Source organism: Crocuta crocuta, unplaced genomic scaffold, assembly GCF_008692635.1.
Source record: "Crocuta crocuta isolate KB4526 unplaced genomic scaffold, BGI_CrCroc_1.0 scaffold102, whole genome shotgun sequence".
NCBI classification, from domain to species: Eukaryota; Metazoa; Chordata; class Mammalia; order Carnivora; family Hyaenidae; genus Crocuta; species Crocuta crocuta.
Window position 1 is genome coordinate 5,670,846 of NW_027530019.1, and position 23,149 is coordinate 5,693,994.

Consider the following 23,149-nt stretch of genomic DNA (forward strand, 5'->3'; position numbering starts at 1 on the left):
AATGGCTCATGGCTTCTCTCTCCTTGTCTTACAGCTGTCTGTGAAAGTGGCTGTCTCAATGGAGGCAGGTGTGTGGCCCCAAATCGATGTGCCTGCACTTACGGCTTTACTGGACCCCAGTGTGAAAGAGGTATTTTTTTTTTTCAATGAATTAGTATAAATCTGTTGTGGTGGCTAACGCTGCTATTAATTTAAGCACATATTGGGTTTATACCGCTACTTCATGAATTGTGCTGACCTTTAAGAGGGTTTCTGAATTGTCACTGGGGAGGTTCCTATGATTACAAGGCAGTGGCTCTAAATCTATGCATGTTATTCAATAATTCTTGCCAGTGGCCTACAGGGCTCACTAGTGAGCATATGCATAAGTACCAGTTGGCGTTAGATAAAAAGAGGAGAATTTTCCATAAAAACTAGCATTGAGCTCATTGTTATCCTAGTAAATTAGAGAAGTGACTCCAAATGAAACATCTGTATGGAAAGGAAAAAATTGAGAATGAAGAAAAATGCTTTTAAAGATCTGTGAGAACCTACTGGGGGCTGTAGTGGCAAAAAAGCATAGCATCCAAAATTCACTAGAAATAACTATTGCTGAGGAACCGGGCTTTCACATATGTGGTATATCCAATACCCAGTACAGCCCACGGATGCGTGTATAACCCTCCTCATTTTTCCATATGGAAACACCAAGGCTCGTGGAGGTCAAGGATGTGCCCGAGTTCACACACATAATAATATGCTTTAATCTGAATGTGAGTTTTCTATTTAAGTGTAATGCTTACTGCTGCTCCTAATTAAAAGAAGTGTTCTACTTTATTTGCCTACCTATAAATGCAAATTTGATACTGAGATATATTTAGATACATAATATTCCTGAGTAATTTTCCCCAGCTCCCTGAACTTTGGCTGTATTGATCGTCTTGTCTCTACATTCATAGCTATTTTCTCATCGTTTCTAGTCTTGTGGTGAAGGTTTGGGAGGTTTATTTTGTACAACACTGCAAAAATATGAAAATACTCATAAACTTTTTAAACAGCAATCATCACTGTTATCCAAAGTCGTATGTAGATTTTTTTTTTTAAAAATTCTGAGTTGGAAAGTAAAGATTCAGTAGCAGATGTTGAATATACAGTATGTAAGAACAAAGAGCAGAGATCGGTATGTGAGAAACTATTTTCTGTTCCTATTTTTACAAGCTCCTCTAAATTTAGTTATTTGCTGATAAAGCAACTATACCTATTTTAGCAAGTAATTCTAGGTCAATTAATATTATTACTGGATAAATTATACTGTATCTTAGTTCAGTACCACCACGTGGTATTAATGAGTAATGCATCATGTACTCTTAGCCTTTACATTGCATTTGGCATAATTTTGGAGGCCCCTTTTAAAACTGTTTCTCTTTATAGCTTGAAGTATTTTTATTGATGTGGGAATAATATATATCTAACAGTATTCAGAATAATAAAGATACCTCTTTCAATTAGGTAGTATTATTCTGTGGCCTTATTGAAGATGACGTGGGGTTTAAATTGTTGAGATTAAAATTGTTAGGGTGTAACATGGACAGTGGTGTGTGAAAATAGTTCTTCAGATGATAATACTGAATTTAATTTGTTCTAGAAAAATCACACGTAGGAGGAAGTTACAGGGCGTCTTACCTCTAAGAGAATGATTAATAATTTTCTGCAAGGAATATTGATACCCATAGTTCAGGCATTGGTGATAAAATAGTCTAAAGGGGAAATGATATTTAACCATTCCATAGTTATTTCTTCAAAGACTTCACCTTTTTAAAAATTTTGTTAATTTAATTTAAATTAAAAATTTTTAAAAATACAATTTTTTGTCAAGTTGGCTAACATACAGTGTATACAGTGTGCTCTTGGTTTTGGGGTTGATTCCTGTGATTCATCACTTACATATAAAACCCAGTGCTCATCCTAACTAGTGCCCTCCTCAATGCCCATCACCTATTTTCCCTTCTCCCCTGGCCCCCTCCATCAACCCACGAAGAGTCTCTAATGGTTTGCTTCCCCCCCTCTCTGTATATACATTTTTTCTCCCTTCCTTTCCACCATGGTCTTCCATTAAATTTCTCAAGTTCCTTATATGAGTGAAAACATATGGTATCTGTCTTTCTCTGACTTACTTTACTTAACATAATAGCCTCCAGTTCCATCCATGTTGCTGCAAATGGCAGGATTTCATTCTTTCTCACTGCCAGGTAGTGTGTATATACCACATCTTCTTTATCCTTTCATCAGCTGATGGACATTTAGGCTCTTTCCATAATTTGACTATTGTTGAAAGCATTGTTAATAAACATTGAGGTACATGTGCCCCTATGCATCAGCACTCCTTTATCCTTTGAATAAATTCCTAGTAGTGCTATTACTGGGTCATAGGATAGTTCTATTTTTAATTTTTTGAGGAACCTCTGCACTGTTTCCCAGAGTGGCTGCACCCGTTTGCATTCCCACCAACAATGCAAGAGGGTTCCCATTTCTCCACAACCTTGCCAGCATCTGTTGTTTCCTGAGTTGTTAATTTTAGCCACTCTGACCTGTGTGAGGTGGCATCTCAATGTGGTTTTGATGTGTATTTACCTGATGAGTGACGTTGAGAATTTTTTCATGTGTCTATTGGCCATCTGGGTATTTTCCTTGGAAAAGTGCAAAGACTTCACCTTTTACCAAAATTAAGAAATGAAGTTGCATGAGTTCTATTCTAATCAAAACTGGTGTATTACTCAGGGATTTCTCCAAGTTTGGGGTGTCTTTCTTTAACTGTCCCCTTTCATGATAAGGCTATCCCGAAATTTGCACTAAGGTGTAAATATATTTTAGCCCAGTAGAGTCTTCACAGTGGTGATTACGTAAATAAAATTAATCCTTAAATGGCAGATTTTTTAGGCATGTGCAGTAGTGAGGTTGGGGAGGAAACAGGCTCTCTTTAATTGTTACCCTTTGCCTGTTGTACCCACGAATACTGTCCCAGCCTTCAGTGTGAGAAGGGAAACATGAGTGTTATTTCCCTAACCACATGGGAGAGGGGAGTCTTTTTGATTCCAGAATTGTATTTCCACTTAAAGAGTCTTCCCTGTTTTCTGCTCTTATGGATGTCATCTTCTTACCTCTTTAAAGAACTAGGGGCAGTAGATCCTTTTACCCTCAAATGCAGGCTCCTGATTTCAACAATGATTAATAAAAATGTAGGACTGAGTCAGGACAAAGCCATCCTGAAACATACAGAAGTGTTCAGTGTGACTTCTGACGGTGAGTTAGTATGCTGACTAAGTTGTTTACCACCTAGGCTGGCTTATTAAGTTGTTCAACTACATTGGCTAGTTGCATTATGCTTTAATTGGGATATGGATTTTTATTTTTAAAAAATAACTTCCAAGAAGTATTTACTAATTTCCTTTCTCCCTTCCGGGAGGCTATGCCAAGTGCTCCTTCTGCACTCTCCCTTAGCACACTCTCCACATGTGTTTTGATGGAACACATTATATGGAAACCGTAGGTTCCAATGCCTCTCTCCCCAAGTAGGCTATACCCTCTTCAGCAGTGTCTGTGGTTTCATCAACTTTTTAATTCCCACACCAAGTTCAATGCCTAATGCATAGTACATGGCCATTAAATGTTGAACTGGACTTATTTTAAAGCAGCAGGAAATCCGGAGATAGGATTATCAGGTATGAACAAGTGTCTCCTAGAAATAGTTGATATTTACATACTTGTGGATGGTCCTGGATATTTTGCATTGGTATCATTTTAAGCAGAGTTTACAATGTTGATGACTAACTGAATGTCGCCCCGCCTTTCAGAAGTCTGATCTTTCAGAGCCACAAGGCTGCCACTTTTCAGTTAGCAAGGATGCAGAAAAGAAGGTGTATTTTGACTAAAACCAGCTGGCAATTGGCAAATAAACAATTTCCTATTGTGATATAAAGTACACAGAAAGGACCATGTCAAATGTCAGTTACAAGTACGTCTCAGGATAAGTAGTTTGTCCCTGGCAGATATTGGAATTTCTATTCATCTGTAACTACATCAGAGAGCCAAAACAAGTATGGAATACCCTTTGGGGGTGACACTGGCAGGATCTGGATCACTTTGAGCCAAGAAGTGAATCTTAATAATCCATGAACGTAATTTTTGGATTTGTGATGATGTCTCCATCACAAGCAGTGGAGCCATGCTTGAATTGCAAATCATAACATTCATTCAACAAATGCAATCAGAACGTGAAGCAAATTTGTCTCACTTGTAGCATTTAGCCAGTAAAATAATGTTTTTTAGTGGGCTGCCTGGGTGGCTCAGTCGGCTAAGCCTCCGACTTTGGCTCAGGACATAATATCGCTGTTCCCGAGTTTGAGCCCCGCATCAGGCTCTGTGCTGACAGCTCAGAGCTTGGAGCCTGCTTTGAGTTCTGTGTCTCCCTCTCTCTCTGCCCCTCCACCACTTACGCTCTATGTCTCTCTTTCATAAATAAATATTAAAAAATGTTTTAAAAAATTTCTTAGCTTCATTGCACAGGTGGCAATGATACTGTTGCCTGTCTTTCTGTACTATGAGGAGGAAAAGTAGAGACCTGTTACTTGTCGCCTTGCAAGGTTTACTTTTTTAAAACTGAATGTGGGGGCACCTGGGTGGCTCAGTTGGCTAAGCGTCCAACTTCAGCTCAGGTCAAGTCCTGGGTTCGAGTCCTGCATCGGGCTCTGTGCTGGCAGCTCAGAGCCTGGAACCTGCTTTGGATTCTGTCTCTCCCTCTCTCTCTGCCCCAGCCCCGCTCACACTCTGTCTCTGTCTCTCTCAAAAATAAATAAATATTTTTAAAAAATAAATAAAACTAAATAAAAACTGAATGTGAATACCTGTCGTTACATTTTCCAGTTTGCTACAGTCTTTACCACTCCTTATTGTTATGCATCATGCTCACTTCATTCATTTAGTTTGCTTCTTTACTCCTAGGGGCACTTAACTTTGCTACCTCCTACTATATTCTACATCAAAGATTGCATCTCATGGTGTTTTCTTTTGTACCCAAAGTTTCTGGATAGCCTCCTGCCCCACTCTCCTTCATTTTTGCCTTCTCTCTGCTTGGGCATTGAGCACCTTTGTAAAATGTATCTTGCCTACCCTCACTGGTACAGTATGTTAGCATTTCTTATGAGAATATTGAAATGAGATCAGTGCCTATTTTGGCAGTAACAACACAAGCTAGTTGTGCATTGACCTAGTTACTGCCAACAAGACTATGTGGAATCATATTTTCTCTTGCCCTCTTGCACTAGAATGCTGACTACTTAAAGTCTTGTTAAATGCTTTTATATTCAACATAGTGAATCATATGAGTGGCTAAGACTTCTCTAGGTAATGAAAATGAAAGAAGAATGATAGGGACAGAGCTGAACTTGTAGATGGCCACTTGGTAGTGATGAATAGGCTTGGGGAAGAAGAGAACAAAAGGTAGATACCGAGAAAATATGAGGAGAAGCAAGATAACTAGGAGACCACTGAGCCAAAGAAACTAAAAGCAAGTTCAAGAAATAGCTTGGCAGTAGTTAGACTCTTCAAAGGGTCAAGAAAGAATGAGAATCACATTGCTACATTGATGTAGCAATGGGTGATGTGTCGTGGATACTTAGGAGTGTGCCAGGCAGTGTGCTGAGCACTTTAGTTGGGCAATTTGCAACAACCTTATTAGGAAAGTCCTAAAACGAATCCCACTTTACAGACGAGTGAGCAGAAGCAGAGAAAGGTCAAAGAGTTCGTCCAAGGTCAGACAGCTTATAAGGGGTGCAATCAAAAGCTGAAACTAGATAGTCTTTGCACACAACCACTGGGCTATATTTCGGTTTCACAGGAAGAGGTCAATAGTAACCACAGAGAATTATCTGAGGAATTACAGGAAGAAATCCAGAACTAGGAGTTTTAGTATAGAAAGTAATAGATTAAAAAAAAAAAAAGCACTTTAAGAAATTTGGCTACGTAAGTAGTTTCCCTCCATGGTAGAGCTGAGCTAAGTTGCTTTTAAATTTTAAAAGCCAGGGGAAAGGAGTCTTGAGTATTGCTTTCATGTTTCCACTGTAGGGACTTAGGATATTTCTCTGTTTGCTTGATTTTGATATTTTAAACATCACAGCCCACTCTTAGAGAAAGGTTGATTCTTGTCTGTTTGTAGTACATGTAAATTGACTCCAAGGAATTGAACCAACTTTCTGAAATGTAGACACACAACATGAATATTGTTGTTTAGTGTAGTTACCATGGAAGGTGTATAGTTTTTCTCTGATATTACACTTCTTCAAACCATATTTGGAAACTCTCTTTGGAATTATCTTTAATTTTTTTTAATGTTAATCTTTGAGAGAGAGAGAGAGAGAGAGAAAGTGCAAGTAGAGGAGGGGCAGAGAGAGAGAGAGGGAGACACAGAATCCAAAGCAGGCTCCAGGCTCTGAGATCTCAGCACAGAGCCTGACGCGGGCCTTGAACCCATGGACTGTGAGATCATGACCTGAGCTGAAGTCTGCTGCTTAACCAACGGGGCCACCCAGACGCCCTTGGAATTATCTTTAAAGAGTCAACAATGCATTCAAATAAGTGTGTGGACATTTTGCCCCTCTTTCTAGAAGGCATTTGAAGTTTTAGAAACAGCCTAAAATAGGGTCAATTCTAGTGACTATTGTGGGTAGTCCAACACTTTAGTTGATTGGGATCAGAGGTTGACTTAGATTAAAAATCAGTGAAAAGAATTGTCTTGTGTGATTCCTATGGCTCCTGGAATTGGATTAATGTTTTAACGTTAAACTTTATGTGAGCCAGAGGATGAAGCATAAAGCGTTGGAAATATAAATGCAAATAACAAGACATTTTCTATCATTACTCCACCTGGCGATCTTCATCACATGCTATCTGAATGTGAGCACGGACATGGATTCCTCTCCATTCCGAATCATTTGTTCATTGTTAAAATTCCTATCCAAGTCTAAACTGTGAAGACAATGCTTGGATTTTTGTCAACTCAAGAAAGTCTGCTGGCTATGAGTAGATAAATTATAGGGGAAAGCATTATTGAACTGGTAGCTTTAAGAAGAAAGAACAATGGGGTACAAATGAGGAATAGAACAGAAATGAAAATGTGGCAATAATTCATAGTCCATCAGAGAAGTATGACAATGAAAGGTAATTCCCTCCTTTAGGGAATTTGAGGTTAATGAAGCTGGAAAAGATGCTTAGTTTTTGTTTTTTTTTGTTTGGGGTTTTTTGTTGTTTGTTTGCTTTTGCACAGTAATGGAAGAACAGAGCAGAAGACCGGTTGACTGGTTGTAATTCTGCTTCATTCTCTTATGTGCAGTTGGTATTTTAAAAACTCTGTTCCTCACAACTTATCATCAGTTTCTCTGATGATACAAAAATGATGGTTTTGCACAGAGCTCTTTTTAAATTAAATTAAATTTAAATTATTTCATTGAACAATTAAAAAAAAAAACTATCCTGAACACAATTAAACCTTTATTTTGTAAATCCATGGAAGACTGTCTGCGGTATGGTTAATGAATGGAAAGGACTAACATATAATGACCCAAATAGGTAATAACCAGGTAGATGGTGGATACATGTGCCTTATAAAAAGAAAATAGAAGCATATTAGACAGACTCAAAGGACTGTCAAGAATGCTTCAGAATCAAGAGGCGATTTTCTTGGGCTTTTTCTCCTGGAGTTTTTCTTGAAAGTACTGATGAAATTTAGATCTTTTTTTTTTCTTTGAAGCCCCGCTTCTGTCTCCTTGAAAGTATGGGTAACACTGCACTTCTGATACTAAGTTTACATTTTAGGTGACTCTCCCTAAAGTCTCTACAATAAATGCCACAGGCTAACTCCAGTTCTCGAAGTGCCTGCGGAAGGCAGAACCCTGTGAACTATGACTTTTTTTTTTCATGTCGCATGTAAAATTTAACTAGAAAATTCATAGTTCACAAAAGTAATATATTTTTGTTGATAGCTCATGAGAACATTATCATAAATTTACTCAAGATACAGGACAAAATTCACAGTTAGGCTTGACATTTGACTTTCTTTTTTCTAAAGGATAACATGCAATAAACTGCTTCCAGTGAAATAGGTTGAGGCACTTGTGAGCCTGGCTTTTGGTATTTAGTCTAAATGGAAAGCAAATACCAGTGTGTAGATAGCAGAGGCAGAATGCCATAAATATTACTATGCATCTAAAGTGGTATTGCAATATTTGGCAGTCGGTAGATCATTGAATAAACTTGATTTTTCTAGAACATTTCCAGGAAATACATCTGTTAACATAGACATTCAGTTTTTGTGGTTGAGTAACTGTATACATGCAGGGAACATAACGCTACATGCCTCTGGATGCTCAGCAGGCCCGTGTGAACAAGGAGGTGCCATCACAAAGCAGTTTTATTTCTGCCTATTACTGTCCTTACCAGCCCACACTGTGGGCTAGTTTTCCCCCTGCTGGTGGATGAAATTTTCTGATCCCTTTCAGAATTTCTCCCCTGAGGTCCCTTATGTGAGCAACGATGTCTGTATTCTTATTGGTTGCTTACATTTCCTTCCTCATGCTCTGGATGTCTGGTGGCACCTCCAGTCATCTGGGGCCTCTTTGCTGCTCCAGGCAGCCCTCTGAGAAGGGACCTAAGCCCACTCCATACCAGCTTTCTCTTTCAGTAGTCCACAACGGGTGAGAAACACTTGTGCATTTTTTGTCACAATACATTTTCAGAGTGCAAACCAACTTCAGCACGGTAGCCGCCTCTCCCGTGAACCACATCCAAGCATCTGGCCAGCTGGTTTCCAAGGATTAGACAGTTCCCAGTCCAAAGTGTCCCCGAAACTGCAGTGGATACATCTCATGCAGTCTGAGTAGTCTCTTTGAAGCCCCTCTTATGACTTGTCATCATAATGTGGTCCTCCACCAGTTTCCTAGAAAGCTAGTGACAGTTCACCTCTCTCTCAAGGAACACCCTTCCCATCTCTTACTACCTCAGACATTTTTATATTCCTATTGGGCATGAGGGTTCAAGAGCTCTGTGACCAGAATGTCACCATCTCCTTTGCAAATTCTGTATCACAGTATCACGCTTGACTAAGAACATGGCATCTTGTTGTCTTGGTGCTTCAACCAAAATGCCCATTTTAACATCGTCTACTATTTTCAAAACAAATCATTTAATGCAGCTATTAAATTTGATATAAAATTTGGTATCAAGGGTTCATGTTCAAAGACCATTTGTTTTCAAATTTATTGTTCTTTAAGCTCTTATGAACTTTTTAAAAAGATGAAACTAGTTTTTATGAGTTAGTAGCCACACTTTGGGTCACCTTTCAGTCTTAGGTACTCAAAACACTATTGTAGCACTGACCAACAGAAATATAATATGACCTGCATATGTAATTTTAACTTTTCTAGTAGCCACATGAAAAAGTCAAAAGAAACAGGTAAAAATAATTTTAATAATATATTTTTTTAACCCAGTATCTTCCAAAGTTTTATTTTAATAGATACTCATTATTAAAAATTATTGAGATATTTTGCATTCTATTTTCCATACTAAGCCTTTGGATTCTAATGCATATTATGCCATATCTCAGTTTGGGCCAGCTAGAAACCACATGTGGCTACTGGCTACCATATTAGACAGCACAGCTTTAGAGCTTTGCTTCTAGCATTATACATCAGCACCTCACCCTAAGGTCTCTGTTAAGTATCCAGTTTTCCTTCTTCCTGCTGCTGCTGCTTCAACTGAAAACCGTTTTTAAGTTTATTTATTTTGAGAGAGAGAGAGAGAGAGAGAGTGAGAAAGAGCACATAAGTAGGGAAAGGGTAGAAAGGAGAGAGAGTCCCAAGCAGGCCCTGACCAATTAATGCAGAGCCCAAAGTGGGGCTTGAACTCATGAACTGTGAGTTCATGACCTGAGTTGAGGTCAAGAGTCAGATGCTTAACTGACTGTGCTACCCAAGTGCCTCTTTTTTAAATTTTAAGAAAGCAGCATCTTAGAAAATCAGAGCCTGTATTGGTATTTAAAAAATAAACCAATGTAAAAGAACCCAGAATTCAAGGTTTTAGGATAAAGTCTAATTAATCAGGAATTTCTAAGTTGAATTTTGTTCAAATGTAAGTGATTAGCAAAATCTCTTGTGGTCATATCAATGAGATATAACAACTATACAAAGGTTTCGTGAAGGCTGGACTAGTCACTATGATGGAATCAGAAAGAAATGTATGGTTCTTGGCATTAGGGACTGAAAATCATTTTTTGAAAAGTTAGAAATGCATATATGAAATGTTAAAATAACTATGCAGAGTTAAGATTTAGCTAGGCAGAGGAGATGTGGGAAAGTACCACAGATGAAGGGAAGAGAGTACAAAGATGCAGAGGCCAGAATTGACCAGGGGAAAATGGAGGACAAAGTTGCCCCTAGGAAGTCCTTGCTATGCTAGCTGTCTTAGTGTTGGAGACTTCTTATGAGAAAAGGGGAGTGGGCATGATGTCAACTTGCCTAACTCCAAAGAAGGGTAGGTCTATTTCAGATCTCTCTATGGTGACCTTCTGTTCTACCGAACTGTGGCTTCTGCACTGTTTCTGTATGAGGCAGAGTATTGGGATTTCACAAAATTCTTTGCATATATAAATTAGTGGCTGGACTGGTCTATTTCTGAAACTGTTTTAGCTTAATTTTGTGGATAGCAGCCTGGAGACCCTTACCAATTTTATATGCTCAATTGAGAGTCCTCGAGAACACTTGGTGTTTATGTTCCCTAGTAGTTATGGCCTCTAGAGAGTCTGTGCTGTTTTCGTTTTATGAATGTGTATTGGACAAATATATGGGACTTCATGGTCTAGATGATGTGCCAAAGTACTTTTTGTAGAACATTAGTCCCATGGGGATTCCATGAAATGAAGTTTCCATGGTCAATAGCATTTTGGAAACTCTATACCATGTCTTCCTTCTGGAGAGGCAATGGGTATATTAGCATGTTAGCTCTCGGGAGTCCTTCAAGAAGGTAACTGTTTTTACTCAGCACTTCTAATTCCATGAATGTTAGAATCCCAATCCTCCGCCTTTTTCCTCCATTAACACCTTTAACATCTTTATCCTGAAGATCTGGAGTCTGAGTATTTTAACAGTTATTTTGAAAGTCACTTGACATCTCTGTGATGATACCTTCATGTTCTACATAGATATTTTAAATCCATATATGATCCTTATCTGGAGATGAATATTTGCTGCGTGTCTAAAGGTTCTTGGACCAAATTAAATTTGGCCTATCAGATCCCATGATCTGGACATTATCAAATTTGCTAATCCAGTTCTAGTTTTGGTAATTTATATATAGTCTTCCAGCCGGACTATGGTGCTTTCCATAGACCAAAGAACAAAAGCTATGTCTCACTGAGTACCAAATGAAGTGTTGTGAGGAGAGTAGGTACTTATTAAATTATTGTTAATTTACTCAGTTTAGCTGTGGGATCTTGAAGTTGATGAGAGATAGTATTTAAATATTAAATATATTTGTTTAACATAGCATTTTTTAAAAAGGTCATCTGAACAATAGCACCTACAAATGCATCTGTATTTCATGTGGAAATATGAGTACAGATATTGATGGTTGAAATGTGTGGGAAGTGAATTCTGTGGCACACATGAAAGCAAATGTTCTCCAACTTTCCTACCATATTCCCTCAGCAGCAATCCCTTTTCTCTGAACTGTTTCAGAAGAACTTTGTAAGTAAACAATAGATTGGGATATTTATTTCCTCAGGAAATAAAGAATGTTCTAATGGTGCAAATCATAAAACAGGCCCATTTCTATCTCTGTCCCTGGAGAGCCCTCACCCTCTTGCCTGCCCCCCCCAGAGGGGACATTGTTGACCTTCACTGTTGCACGATACTCACCTAGGTGAAATAGAAGACTTACAGGTTTGGGGCCAAATTTTACCCAAACTTAACATGGTTTTATAAATATGCATTAGCTCCTAGGGATCATTTCTTTCCTAAAGTCTTAATGGAAAAGTCTTATATTCTGTTAGGGATTCCAGTGATTTATTCTTGAAATGAAAACTCATGAACTTTAAAAGACAAAGGCAAAGCCATGGCCTTCCAGAAATAAATTTTGATTCATTCTTTGCATAATGATATGTAAGCTTCATTTGCAGAGTGGGGAATATTTTGGAACTTTCTTGTTGTACCATGGGAAAAATAAAAGGCAGAGGCATACGTACATTTTAATGATATAAAACTGGATTTGGATAACAGTGTATAATAGAAGCTTGAATTGCCCTCTTTGAGGAAAACAACCCTTAAACATCATAGAAAATTCTTTCATTTAAAAAAAATAGCATAATTTGGAGTTGGATAGAAAGAACTATTTCTTTTCAGACTTTATTTAGACTTTGTTTCTTTCTACAGTGTTTTTCCACACTGCCAAGCAGAACAAGCTATCACAAACCCAAACAAAAGGCAATGACTCTGAGAAGTCATTACAGCCCTTTACTGAGCCAATGTGAAGTGTGCATAGGGGTCGCATGTTCTCATGGCTCCTCAATTGTTATTCTTTATTTTTTATGAATGAGAGGAAATGGTAGGAAAATTATTTTCAAAGCTAAATTTTATTCCAGGAAATCCTCATTCCAACTTGTCAATATCACATGACAATACTTTAATGATTTTAATTTAAGATGCTTAATGAGGAGATACTGTGTTTTTTCAATTGCCTGATCATTCCTAGAAAACTGGTTAAGAGCTCAGACTCTGAAAAAAATCCTGTTCTATATATATTTATAGGTCTGATTCTGCTTTTTGTTTATTTATCCATTTGCTTTGTTCCACAGTGGAACCATATGGCATTTGTCTTTGACTTATTTCACTTAGCATATAACCCTGTAGGTCCATGCATGTTGTCTCAAATGTCAAGATCTAATCCCTTTTTATGATTGAGCAATATTCCATTGTATATACATACATACCCCATCTTCTTTATCCATTCCATCTACTGATGGACACTTGGGGTTCTTCTGTATATTGGTTATTGTTAATAATGCTTCAGTAAACACAGGGGTGCATATATCCTTTTGAATTCATGTTTTCATTTTCTTTATGTAAATACCCAGTAGTGGAATTACTGGATCATATGATATTTCTTTCATTTATTTGTTTGTTTGTTTATTGAGAGAGACAGCAAGCAGGAGAGGAGCAGAGAGAGAGAGTGAGCAAGAGTGAGAGCGAGAGAGAGAGAGGGAGGGAGAATCCTAAGCAGGCTCCCTACTGTCAGTGCAGAGCCCAATGTGGGGCTGGACCTTACAAACTGAGATAATGACCCAAGCCAAAATCAAGATTTGGTGGCTTAACTGAATGAGCCAGCCGGTGCCTCTGGATCATATGGTATTTCTATTTTTAAAATTTTGAGGAGCCTCCACACTGTTTTCCCCTGTGGCTGTACCAATTTACATTCCCACCAACACCGCATGACTGTTCTTTTTTCTCCACATCCTCACCAACACCTGTTGGTTTGATTTTAGCCATTCTGATGGGTGTGAGATGCTCTCTCACTGTGGTTTTGATTTGCATTTCCCTGATGATGAGTGACATTGAGCATCATTGCATGTGTCTGTTGGCTATTTGCATGTCTTCTTCGGAAAAATATCTATTCAGGTCATCTGCCCAGTCTTTTTTTTAAATGTTTAGTTATTTATTTTGAAAGAGAGAAAACAAGCAAAGGGAGGAGCAGAGAGAGACCCTTTATTGGATATGTCATTTGCAAATATCTCCTCCTATCCAGTACGTTGCCTTTTTGTTTTATTGATGGTTTCTTTCACTGTGAAGAAGCCTTTTGTTTTGTTTTGATGTGGTCCCAGTACTTTATTTTTGCTTTGTTTTCCTTATCTGAGAAGACCTCTCTATAAAAATGTTGCTATGGCCAATGTTGTGGTATTTTAAAATCACACATTTCAAACCTCACTTATTAGAGTTCAGTTTTGTTAAATGTGTCCATAGAAAGATTTGATATTAAGCTTGAAGGAAAGTGTTCAGGAAGAGACATGAGTTTACCTGTTGTACATCAGTTATTCCCCAGGCACTGTGCTAATCACTGGAGGTGTGTAATAGAACAGGAAACATACTTACCTCTGCCTTCCAGAGTTACATTCTCATGGCGGAAGTAGAGATTGTAAAAGTGTAAATGCAGAAACACCAAAGTACTGATGTGGAGGAAGGCCATGAAGAAAAATAGGGGTTGTGAGGGCAGAGAACAATGATGCATGTGGGCCAATGGTCAGAGGTGACTCTCTGAAGGGAGAGAAGTTACCAGCCATGTGAGGAATAAGCAGAAGCTTTCTAGGTGGGAGGAAGAACATGAGTAAAGGTCCTAAGATGGCAAGCACCTGTGTATTTGTGGAAATAAAAGAAGGCCTTATTGGACAGAGTTCAGACAGTGAAGAGGAGTGTGGGGAGATGAGGTGGGAACAGTGGTAAGCGATGTTGTAAGGGAGCATTGTGTACAGTACATCAAGACATGGGCAGCTGTGCTGTGTCACCCACATTGGGGAATAAGAACACTGTAGATTTTTCTATGGCATGTTACAAGCCTGATGGCTAAGGTTGTCTCCGAGAATCTGCCCTAAAGAGCCCCCCAGTACTGACTCAATTAAGGTGGGAGAGTTGTTCTTGTAGGTTTCCAATGCCCTTTAAAACCAGGGGTATCTTGAGTTTTATGTGACTTGTATCGTTTCTCCTCTCACCTTGTGCCTCTGTTAGGACTCTGACCCCTGGCTTTCCCCTAGGAAAGTGATTACACTGGAACTTAGATACTTTCAAAATCTATCAAAAAAGTACACCATGAACATGGTTTGTTAAGCCATCAAGCATGTTGAGATTAATTCATGCTTTTCAGTGAACTTCTCCCTGGGGAATGCCTTTGGATGTCATAATAGCAATTCTGGTATCAATAAATCACTTACTGTTTGGACAAGCCATAGCCACCACCTCGGTCATTAGACATATTTGTAATGGTTTATGTGAACAATAACAACAACCACCTAGCAACATACTGTTTGGTCATGTCGTTTTTATGATACCACATGTGGTTTTGCCACATGCCAAACTCTTGCTTTGTCTAAAATATATATTGCAAATTAAACAGCAGTTATTGTTGGAGGCTCACTGCGTACACTACATGAAGTCATGCTGCATGGTGTATGGCTTTACATAAGAGTGACACATTGGTGTTTTTTGCTAGTTTTTTAGTATTTTCCTGCCCCATGAGAGAAGGGACTATGTCTGTCTTGTTTACTGTTTTACTTCCAGTGTTAGGTGCCTAGTAGCTCAGTAAGTCTTTGCTGACTGACTGAATGAATAAATGAATAGTTTTTAGGCACACTTTATTTTTTTAAGTTTATTTTTTTTGAGGGAGGGGGAGAGAGAGAGAGAGAGAGAGAGAAGAAACAAGGGAGGGAGAAAGGGAGCATGAGTTGAGTCAGGGAGGGGCAGTGAGAGGAGAGAGAGAATCCCAAGCAGGCTCTGCAGTCAGCACATAGCTTGATGCAAGACTCCATCCCATGACTGCAAGATCATGCCCTGAGCCAAAATCAAGAGTCAGACACCGAACTGACTGAGCTACCCAGGCACCCCAGGCACACTTCATTCCTTGTAACAAAAAAGAAATGAGTGGCCTCTGTTTAATGGATAGTTTTCCACTTGACCTTTTAAAACCATCAACAGTGTGAATTATCTGAAGTGTTAATACCTTGGAAAAGCCAAAGTTCTGTGATCCCTTTCACACATGCAGTGTGTCTATATGTTATAGACATATACACAGCTTCACTTGGTCCTTGGTACAGTCTTGTGAAAATACTCATGTTTTAAAATCAAGGAAATAGACTGGAAGGACTGTCTGTATCTTCCCTAAGGCAGGTACCTAAGAAAGAGATCTGTTTTCTACCTCGGCCCAGACTGTAGTGCATCCATATTTTCCAACAAATATTTGCCTAGATTTGGAACTTGAATCATCTGTAGGATCATTTAATTCAGCTGTTATTAATTATCTTTATTTTAACTCTACCTTTCTTCTTTTCTCTCCATCCCATTTACTTCTTTGATTCTCAGTTGGCCTGCTGACACTTGACTGTTTCCATTCTCTCTGTCTCAGTCTTTAGATTAAGTGTTGAAATCCTAAATTTTATGTGACTAGGCAAATCTTCATTATTAAATTTGTTGGGGAGAGCTTGTCTTTAATTGTAAACGGATGTTGTATGATGAAATCACTTTTGCCTAGGCTGAAGACAACTATAGTGATGGATGTGGGAGCTTAGCTGCAATTGAGCTATGAATAGAATAGGAAGAGAACATGGTCCCAGTGGAGCCTGAGAACATTCACAGTAACAGAGAATCTGGTTGTATGAATGAATCGCTCTGCTCTGCTGTAATCTATGTAAAGTGTGAAATTAGACGAGATGTAATGGAGTGTGTGCTCAGGGAAGTGCTGAGAATTGGTTTTCTTTTATGATCAGTTTGTTTTCTTGATACACACATCAGAGGATTTACAGCTTTGTTCTTATAAAAATAACTGGGGGTTTAGAGTAGGAGACTAGTCTCCTGGATAGCATGAGCTCCGTAAGAACAGCGATTTTTTTTCACAATGCCTAGAATAATGGCTGACATAGTAGATGCTCAGTAAATATTTGTTGAACTTGTTGAATGGACTTTTTAACAACAAGACTGGGTTCAGAGTGGATTGAATGATTTGCAGGTGTGTTGTAATGCTGTCTGAGCTAAGCTAATTCAGTGACAGCAAGCTCAAGCTGACTCAGAGTTGGTGTTTGAGTCTTGTCTGCCCCGCTGTACCAGTGCATGCCGTTCTAGTCTCTGTTTCCAGGGGGGTAGCTTCCTACCCTTCTGACTCACAAGATTTGATTTTGAAATTATAATCAGCTGTAATTTAACTCTATAAGACAGAATAGTAACTTGAGCTAATCTCTGGCTGAAAATGGGGTAAGAATGAAAAGAATTAAAATGGATTGCTTTGGATAGTCTAAAGTGACATGGATTAATATGCTATCAGTTTTCTTCCCCTGAGAAACATTTGGTCACAGGGCGATCTGGCTTTCAGAAGAAATTCAAATTTGGGTGTGTGGCTTTTGGCATAGTCTAGCATCACTGGAATGGTCTAAGTAGATTTTGTTTCTTTTTTCCCATGCCTTGCCTTAGTTGCTCAAAAAGACCCAATCCAATGTCTTGACTGTAAGGTTATCTGTCAGTCATAGGCTGAGAGTTACCTTGCCAAGTCTCATTGAAAAGCCACTTAATGGAGTGCACTTGAGCAGTATGTGATACCATGTGAAGCCTCTCAGAAAACTTGAAAAGCAATGTTATGGGGGAAAAATGTGGACTTTCAATGGAGAACCTAAGAGAGCAAAAGATTGATTTATTGATTGATAGTTTGGTCTCCAAAGAGCAAAGGTTATATTTCATGTTTCATAGTGCTGGGAAGCTACAGACTTTTAACAGATGCATTTCAGTTGCTCCAAGAGATAGAAATGTCTTGTTTGTTAGATTGTCAGGAACTAATGGTCCAAAAGATTCTGTTTTCTTTTAGCCATGGTGCATTCATAGTGGCTGTGTGTTCTTCTTTGATAATATCACAATATGGGTAGGTATGAGGGTCTGTTGGCCAAAAAACATCTTAAAATAAGATGTTTGATTGAGAAATAACAAGAATGGTGGATACTTCAGGCTTTCTTTTCTAATTTCATTAACTGCAAAAAAAGAAAAAGAGAGAAAGAAACAGAAATGTCATAATCTATCTCTTTAATTTCAAAACTTATATTTTGTAGCTATTCACTGATTCCTCTTTCTTCTTAAGATTCTATAAAATATTAAACATATTTCAGGAACTTCCTCTTCACTACATAAATATGAAATGTTAACATAAGATTATGCTATCAAGGCAAATATTCTGTCATCCAAAATATTTTAAAGCAATTACAGGACAGCAATTACTGTCCTGAGAAACAAGGAAGAACATATTCTTTTATCCGTCACAAATTTATCCTTAGATTCTTATTATTTGGGCTCTTTTCTCCTGTTGTCTTTTAATTCAGTCCATCTTAGAATGACATTCCTCTTAATGTAGAACTGAGTTTAGAATACATAAATTATTTAATGAGCTCCTTTTTAAACTTCAAGAAGTAAATACAAATGATAACTCTTAGTTCTAATGGTCGTTAAGAGATAACTGCACCCTGCTACCCTTAGGGCAGTTTAGATTAATTAGATCTAAATGTGCCTGGGTTTGATTAAGTACGGAAGAGGTATTCATTGGTTAGGAACATTTCCTAGGACATGGAGTCTGAAAGGGCCTGATTTATAATTTAATTTTTCTTTCCCTAACAGAAAAGTGCTCTTTTCTTACATGGTTCTCTGGGTAGGACATAAAGTGCTCTTCTTACATGGTTCTCTGGATTCCTGTGGACTGAGAGAAGACATAGAGTTGAAAAACTCTTTATCTAAATCAGAAGATTGCTGCAGTGTTCTCCTCATTATTCTTCGCATCTTGAGCTGTTCCAGACATCAACAGGTTTCAGAAAGCTAGCTCTAGGCAAGTTGAGACTTCATAGAATATAAAAAATGAAAAAAAAAAAAAAAAGACCACCCCACAACACTGATTCCTTTCCTTTCCTGCCTTTTTGAGAGGGTGGTAGAAATACATGTTCAACTGTATGTAGTTGAAACCACAATATAAAAATAAAAAAAGAAGGGCCATTGTTTCATTTTAAATTTTCCTTTCTCCAAATTTTTAAATTCCAGTTCACTAACATACAGTATAATATTAGTTTCAGGTGTATAATTTAGTAATTCATCATTTACATACAATACCCAGTGTTTATCACAACAAGTGCTCTCCATAATGCCCATCACCCATTTAGTCCGTGCCCCGACTCGCATCCCCTCCAGTAACCCTTAGTTTGTTCTCTATGGTTAAGAGTCAGTTTCTTGGTTAGCCTCTCCTTTTCCCCTACCTGTGTTCAGTTTGTTTTGTTTCTTAAATTACACATATGAGTGAAATCCTGTGGTATTTGTCTTTCTCTGACTGACTTATTTCACTTAACATAATACTTTTTAGCTCCATTCACATTGTTGCAAGTGGAAAGATTCCATTCTTTTTTATGGCCAAGTAATAGTCCATTGTGTGTGCGCATGTATGTGTGTATGTGTACACATATATATACACACCAGTTCTTTCTTATCCACTCATCAGTCAATGGACATTTGGGCTCTTCTCATAATTTGGCTATTGTAAATAATGCTGGAATAAACATCGAGGTACATGTGTCCCTTTGAATCAGTATGTTTGTATCCTTTGGGTAAATACTTAGTAGTGCAATTACTGGATTGTAGAGTAGTTTTACTTTTAACTTTTTGAGGAACCTCCATACCGTTCTCCAAAGTGGCTGCACCAGTTTGCATTCTGACCAATAGTGCAGGAGGGTTCCTTTTTCTCCGCATCCTTATATTGTTCCCTGTGTTGTTGATTTGAGCCATTTTGACAGGGGTGAGGTAATACCTCATCGTAGTTTTGATTTGTACTTCCCTGATGATGTGATGTGGAGCATCTTATCACATGCCTGTTACCATCTGTATATAAACAAGGGCCATTGTTCTTAAAACTAAGCAACAGACCTAGCAATAATCGTGTAACTTGTTTGCTTCATACATGGAATTAGCCATGCATTCAGTGAATATGGTATTTCTCAGAATTTATTTTTGCTAGGAACTTATCTATTACAAGCAGGTAAAGAATAACTTCTCACTCTCTGCTATAATTGCTACATTCAGGCATTTATCATGACACCCAAGAAGACTTTCCAGTGCTCTGGGTGAAATCTCTGGTCCTCACATTGCATTTGGGTGGCCTGACTTCCCTTCAAGGCTGTGCTCACCACTTGGGTACATAGTCACTATAAGTGTCTACAAGCCTTAACAAGTTGGAGATTCATTTTTGAAACTGACATTTTTCACTCAAAAATAAATCACAGGATGCACTTTGAAGAGTACAGGTCTAGGAATGGAACATTAACAAAGGATACATCAAACCACAGACACTTTTAGTTGGTCCAATTCACAGTGTTTCCACACAGCCTGAAAAAATAACATTATTACCAGCAAAAGTCTTGTTTTGTCCATAATGTTTAGTCATTATTTCTGTGAACATACTTTTTGAACATGTATTTGGAGGTAGGTACCCTATGCTTCTTACCTTGGAGATTTGGATTTTCTTCCTCATTTTTCTCCTTTAACAAATGAGCTTAACATGAATTTGAACCATTTGCCAACCTTAAAAGGTTTGATTTTTTAAACTATTTTTTTCTCAAATACTTGAATCAGTAGAATTCCTCTTGATTTTCTGCTCCATCCCTGGCCAAAATATGTATTCTAATCTTGAAGTTCTTCTTGTCAACACTGTGTTCTAAAATTGTTTGTTGGTATAAAAAGCCATAATATTTTAGTAACGACTACAAAATAACAGCTTAATTTTTTTAATTGAATTGTTAAGCTGCATAAGTCAGTCTTTTGGTGCCAGATGAAGACTTCTTTTACAACAAAACATATGTCATAAATATACTAGTGTTCTTAAAAATTTTTTTAATGTTTATTTTTGAGAGAGAGACAGAGACAGAGCACGAAATGGGAGGGGCAGAGAGAGAGAGGGAGGGAGACACAGAATCTGAAGCAGGCTCCAGGCTCTGACGTGTCAGCACAGAGCCCGATGTGGGACTTGAACCCACGAACCAGGAGATCATGACCTGAGCTGAAGTCAGATGCCTAACCAACTGAGCCACCCAGGTGCCCCATAAATATACTAGTCTTAATGACATAGGCCATCTCAGCCCTTGTGAGAAACCCTTATGGTCATGCTGTATTAGCCAGATCACTTCCTAACTCTCACTCATTATTTCATGCATTATGGAGAGTCACCAACACACGAAATATTAAAGTAAAACTGACACTATTGAGTAATCAAAACTGTTGACTATAGAATCTCCAGGGAAGGAGGGACAATGAGCATTCTTTGGACCACTTAATTCAAGAAAGAACAGGCTTTGTTTATTTAAGAGGCTAGTTCATCTATTTCCTGGTTGCATTCTAATTGTGAAAATGCCAGAGTGTATTACAATGGATAAAAAGGGGGGAAAAGTATAATTTAAGTGGGCCAGGAAAGAGTGGTGGTAGATGTTTGAATGTTCCCTTGGAATTAATCAGTGCTTTATAAACCTAAAATACTTAATCTCAAGAACTGAGTTTCTGACTCAAGTTACACAGGAGAAAATACTAGTTGGCTTGAGAATGGAAAAACCTTGGTTCACATAAATTTGTACACAGATTCCTTTAGCATGGGAGAATTATAATTAGGGATTCAGAATCTTGAGAACATGATTGTGACCTAGTTATTCCTGTACTGCAAGTGCTCATAGGAGGTACTGGCTAGACCTGAAAATAATGAATTAGGAGATTCCAGCTGGGATATGATGAAAGCATTTTTGGGAATCTCTGTATCTTGGCTGGACCACATGGGTTATAACTTGGAGAGACCTAAACTAGTAGTAGTATATGACAGATTTATAACCCAATTGATGTTGGGCATCAGAAAAAAAGGCTGAGGTTAAAAAAAACAACTTGAAAATTATGAGCTTTAAAAGAATTGCCATTGGAAGGGAGGCTGAAGAAGGAAAGCATGCATTCCTTATGAGAAGGAAAATAAAAATAATAAAGATTGAGGGTGAGGCGTTGTACGAGAAGCTTGGTGGTGTGTTTTTCATAGTGAACCCTCCTTCTACAACTTCTTAGCCACCTTTGCTTCATAGTTCTCCATGCTACCTCTTCTGCCTAACACATTATATAGCTATTTGTGATCTAGCTTTTCCACGATGCTATTGAATTTCATGAGGGCAGGGATTACTTTCCTGCACGACTCCCCCAGCTACTTTGTTGTTTCCTCAGCTACCCAAGTGGTATCTGACATGTAGTAGACTTCCACTAGAAATATAGTAAATGAATGAAAGAATGAATGGTAGGGGCACCTGGGTGGCTCAGTCAGTTGAGCGTCTGACTTCAGCTCAGGTCATGATCTCATGGCTCCATGGGTTCAAGCCCCACGTTGAGCTCTGTGCTGAAAGCTCAGAGCCTGGAGCCTGCTTCTGATTCTGTGTCTCCCTCTCTCTCTGCCCTTCCCCTGCTCATGCTTTGGCTCTCTCTCTCAAAAATAAATGAACATTAAAGAAATTAAAAAAATTTTGTTTTACAAGAATGAATGGTATAAGTGTAAGCCAAAAATGTACTTTAGTCTGTCTTTCCTTCATTCCTTCCTCCTTCCCTCCTTCCAGCAAGTACTTGTTAGAATGTGCCAGTGGACAAAGACTGAGGAAACAAGATTTCTGCACTCCTGGAACTTACAATCTATTGGAACAAATCCAATCATGCAAGTGAGGGTGTAAATGAGTAAACAAGGGAGTCCAGTACACGATAATAGGGTTATGATAGACATATACACCGAGTATAACGTATGTATAAGGGAAAAAAATGCCTATCAACTGAGAATCCAGGAAGATTTTGGGGAGGAGTAGAAAATTTAAGATTTAAAGACTTAGAGTGATTTGTATGAGTTGACAGGAAAAAAAAAAAAAAAGACTTGGCCTAGAAGAATAAAACAGGGAAACTGAAGCTAGCTCATTGTGAATGGAGAGATGATACTAGAGCAAATGGAGTTTGGAGGTAATCAAAATGGATAGTAATTTAAAAATTATTGTCTATACAAGATGTTTTGGCATTTTCAGTGAGTCAAATATACTGAGGCTTCATAATACTTCAAATAGGTGAGATCATTCGGTCTGATCATCTTAACCTTTTTGGTCTCCCAGCTTCCAATTTATTCCTTCCCAACTTGCTGTCCTAGGCTAAGAATTAAGCAGAGCTCTAAAGCAGGGCCACCATTTCTCTGCCAGCACATTATTTGGAGTCTGAAGTCTTTCTCTTAGCGTAATAACTGGTTGCAAGGCTGTAAAGTCTGTGTTAGGACAATGGCCCTTTCAGGCTAATTTTGTTATCTGTGATTG

The 23,149-nt window shown here is 38.2% G+C and overlaps 1 protein-coding gene across 1 annotated transcript in view; it reads left to right on the forward strand.

The window, feature by feature from the left end:
- Window positions 1-23,149, forward strand: part of FBN1 (fibrillin 1) — a 233,246-nt gene that overhangs the window by 42,753 nt on the left and 167,344 nt on the right. The window contains exon 5 of the mRNA XM_077764455.1: window positions 35-130. Within this exon, the coding sequence (XP_077620581.1) occupies window positions 35-130 (96 nt within the window). The remainder of the gene's footprint in view (window positions 1-34; window positions 131-23,149) is intronic.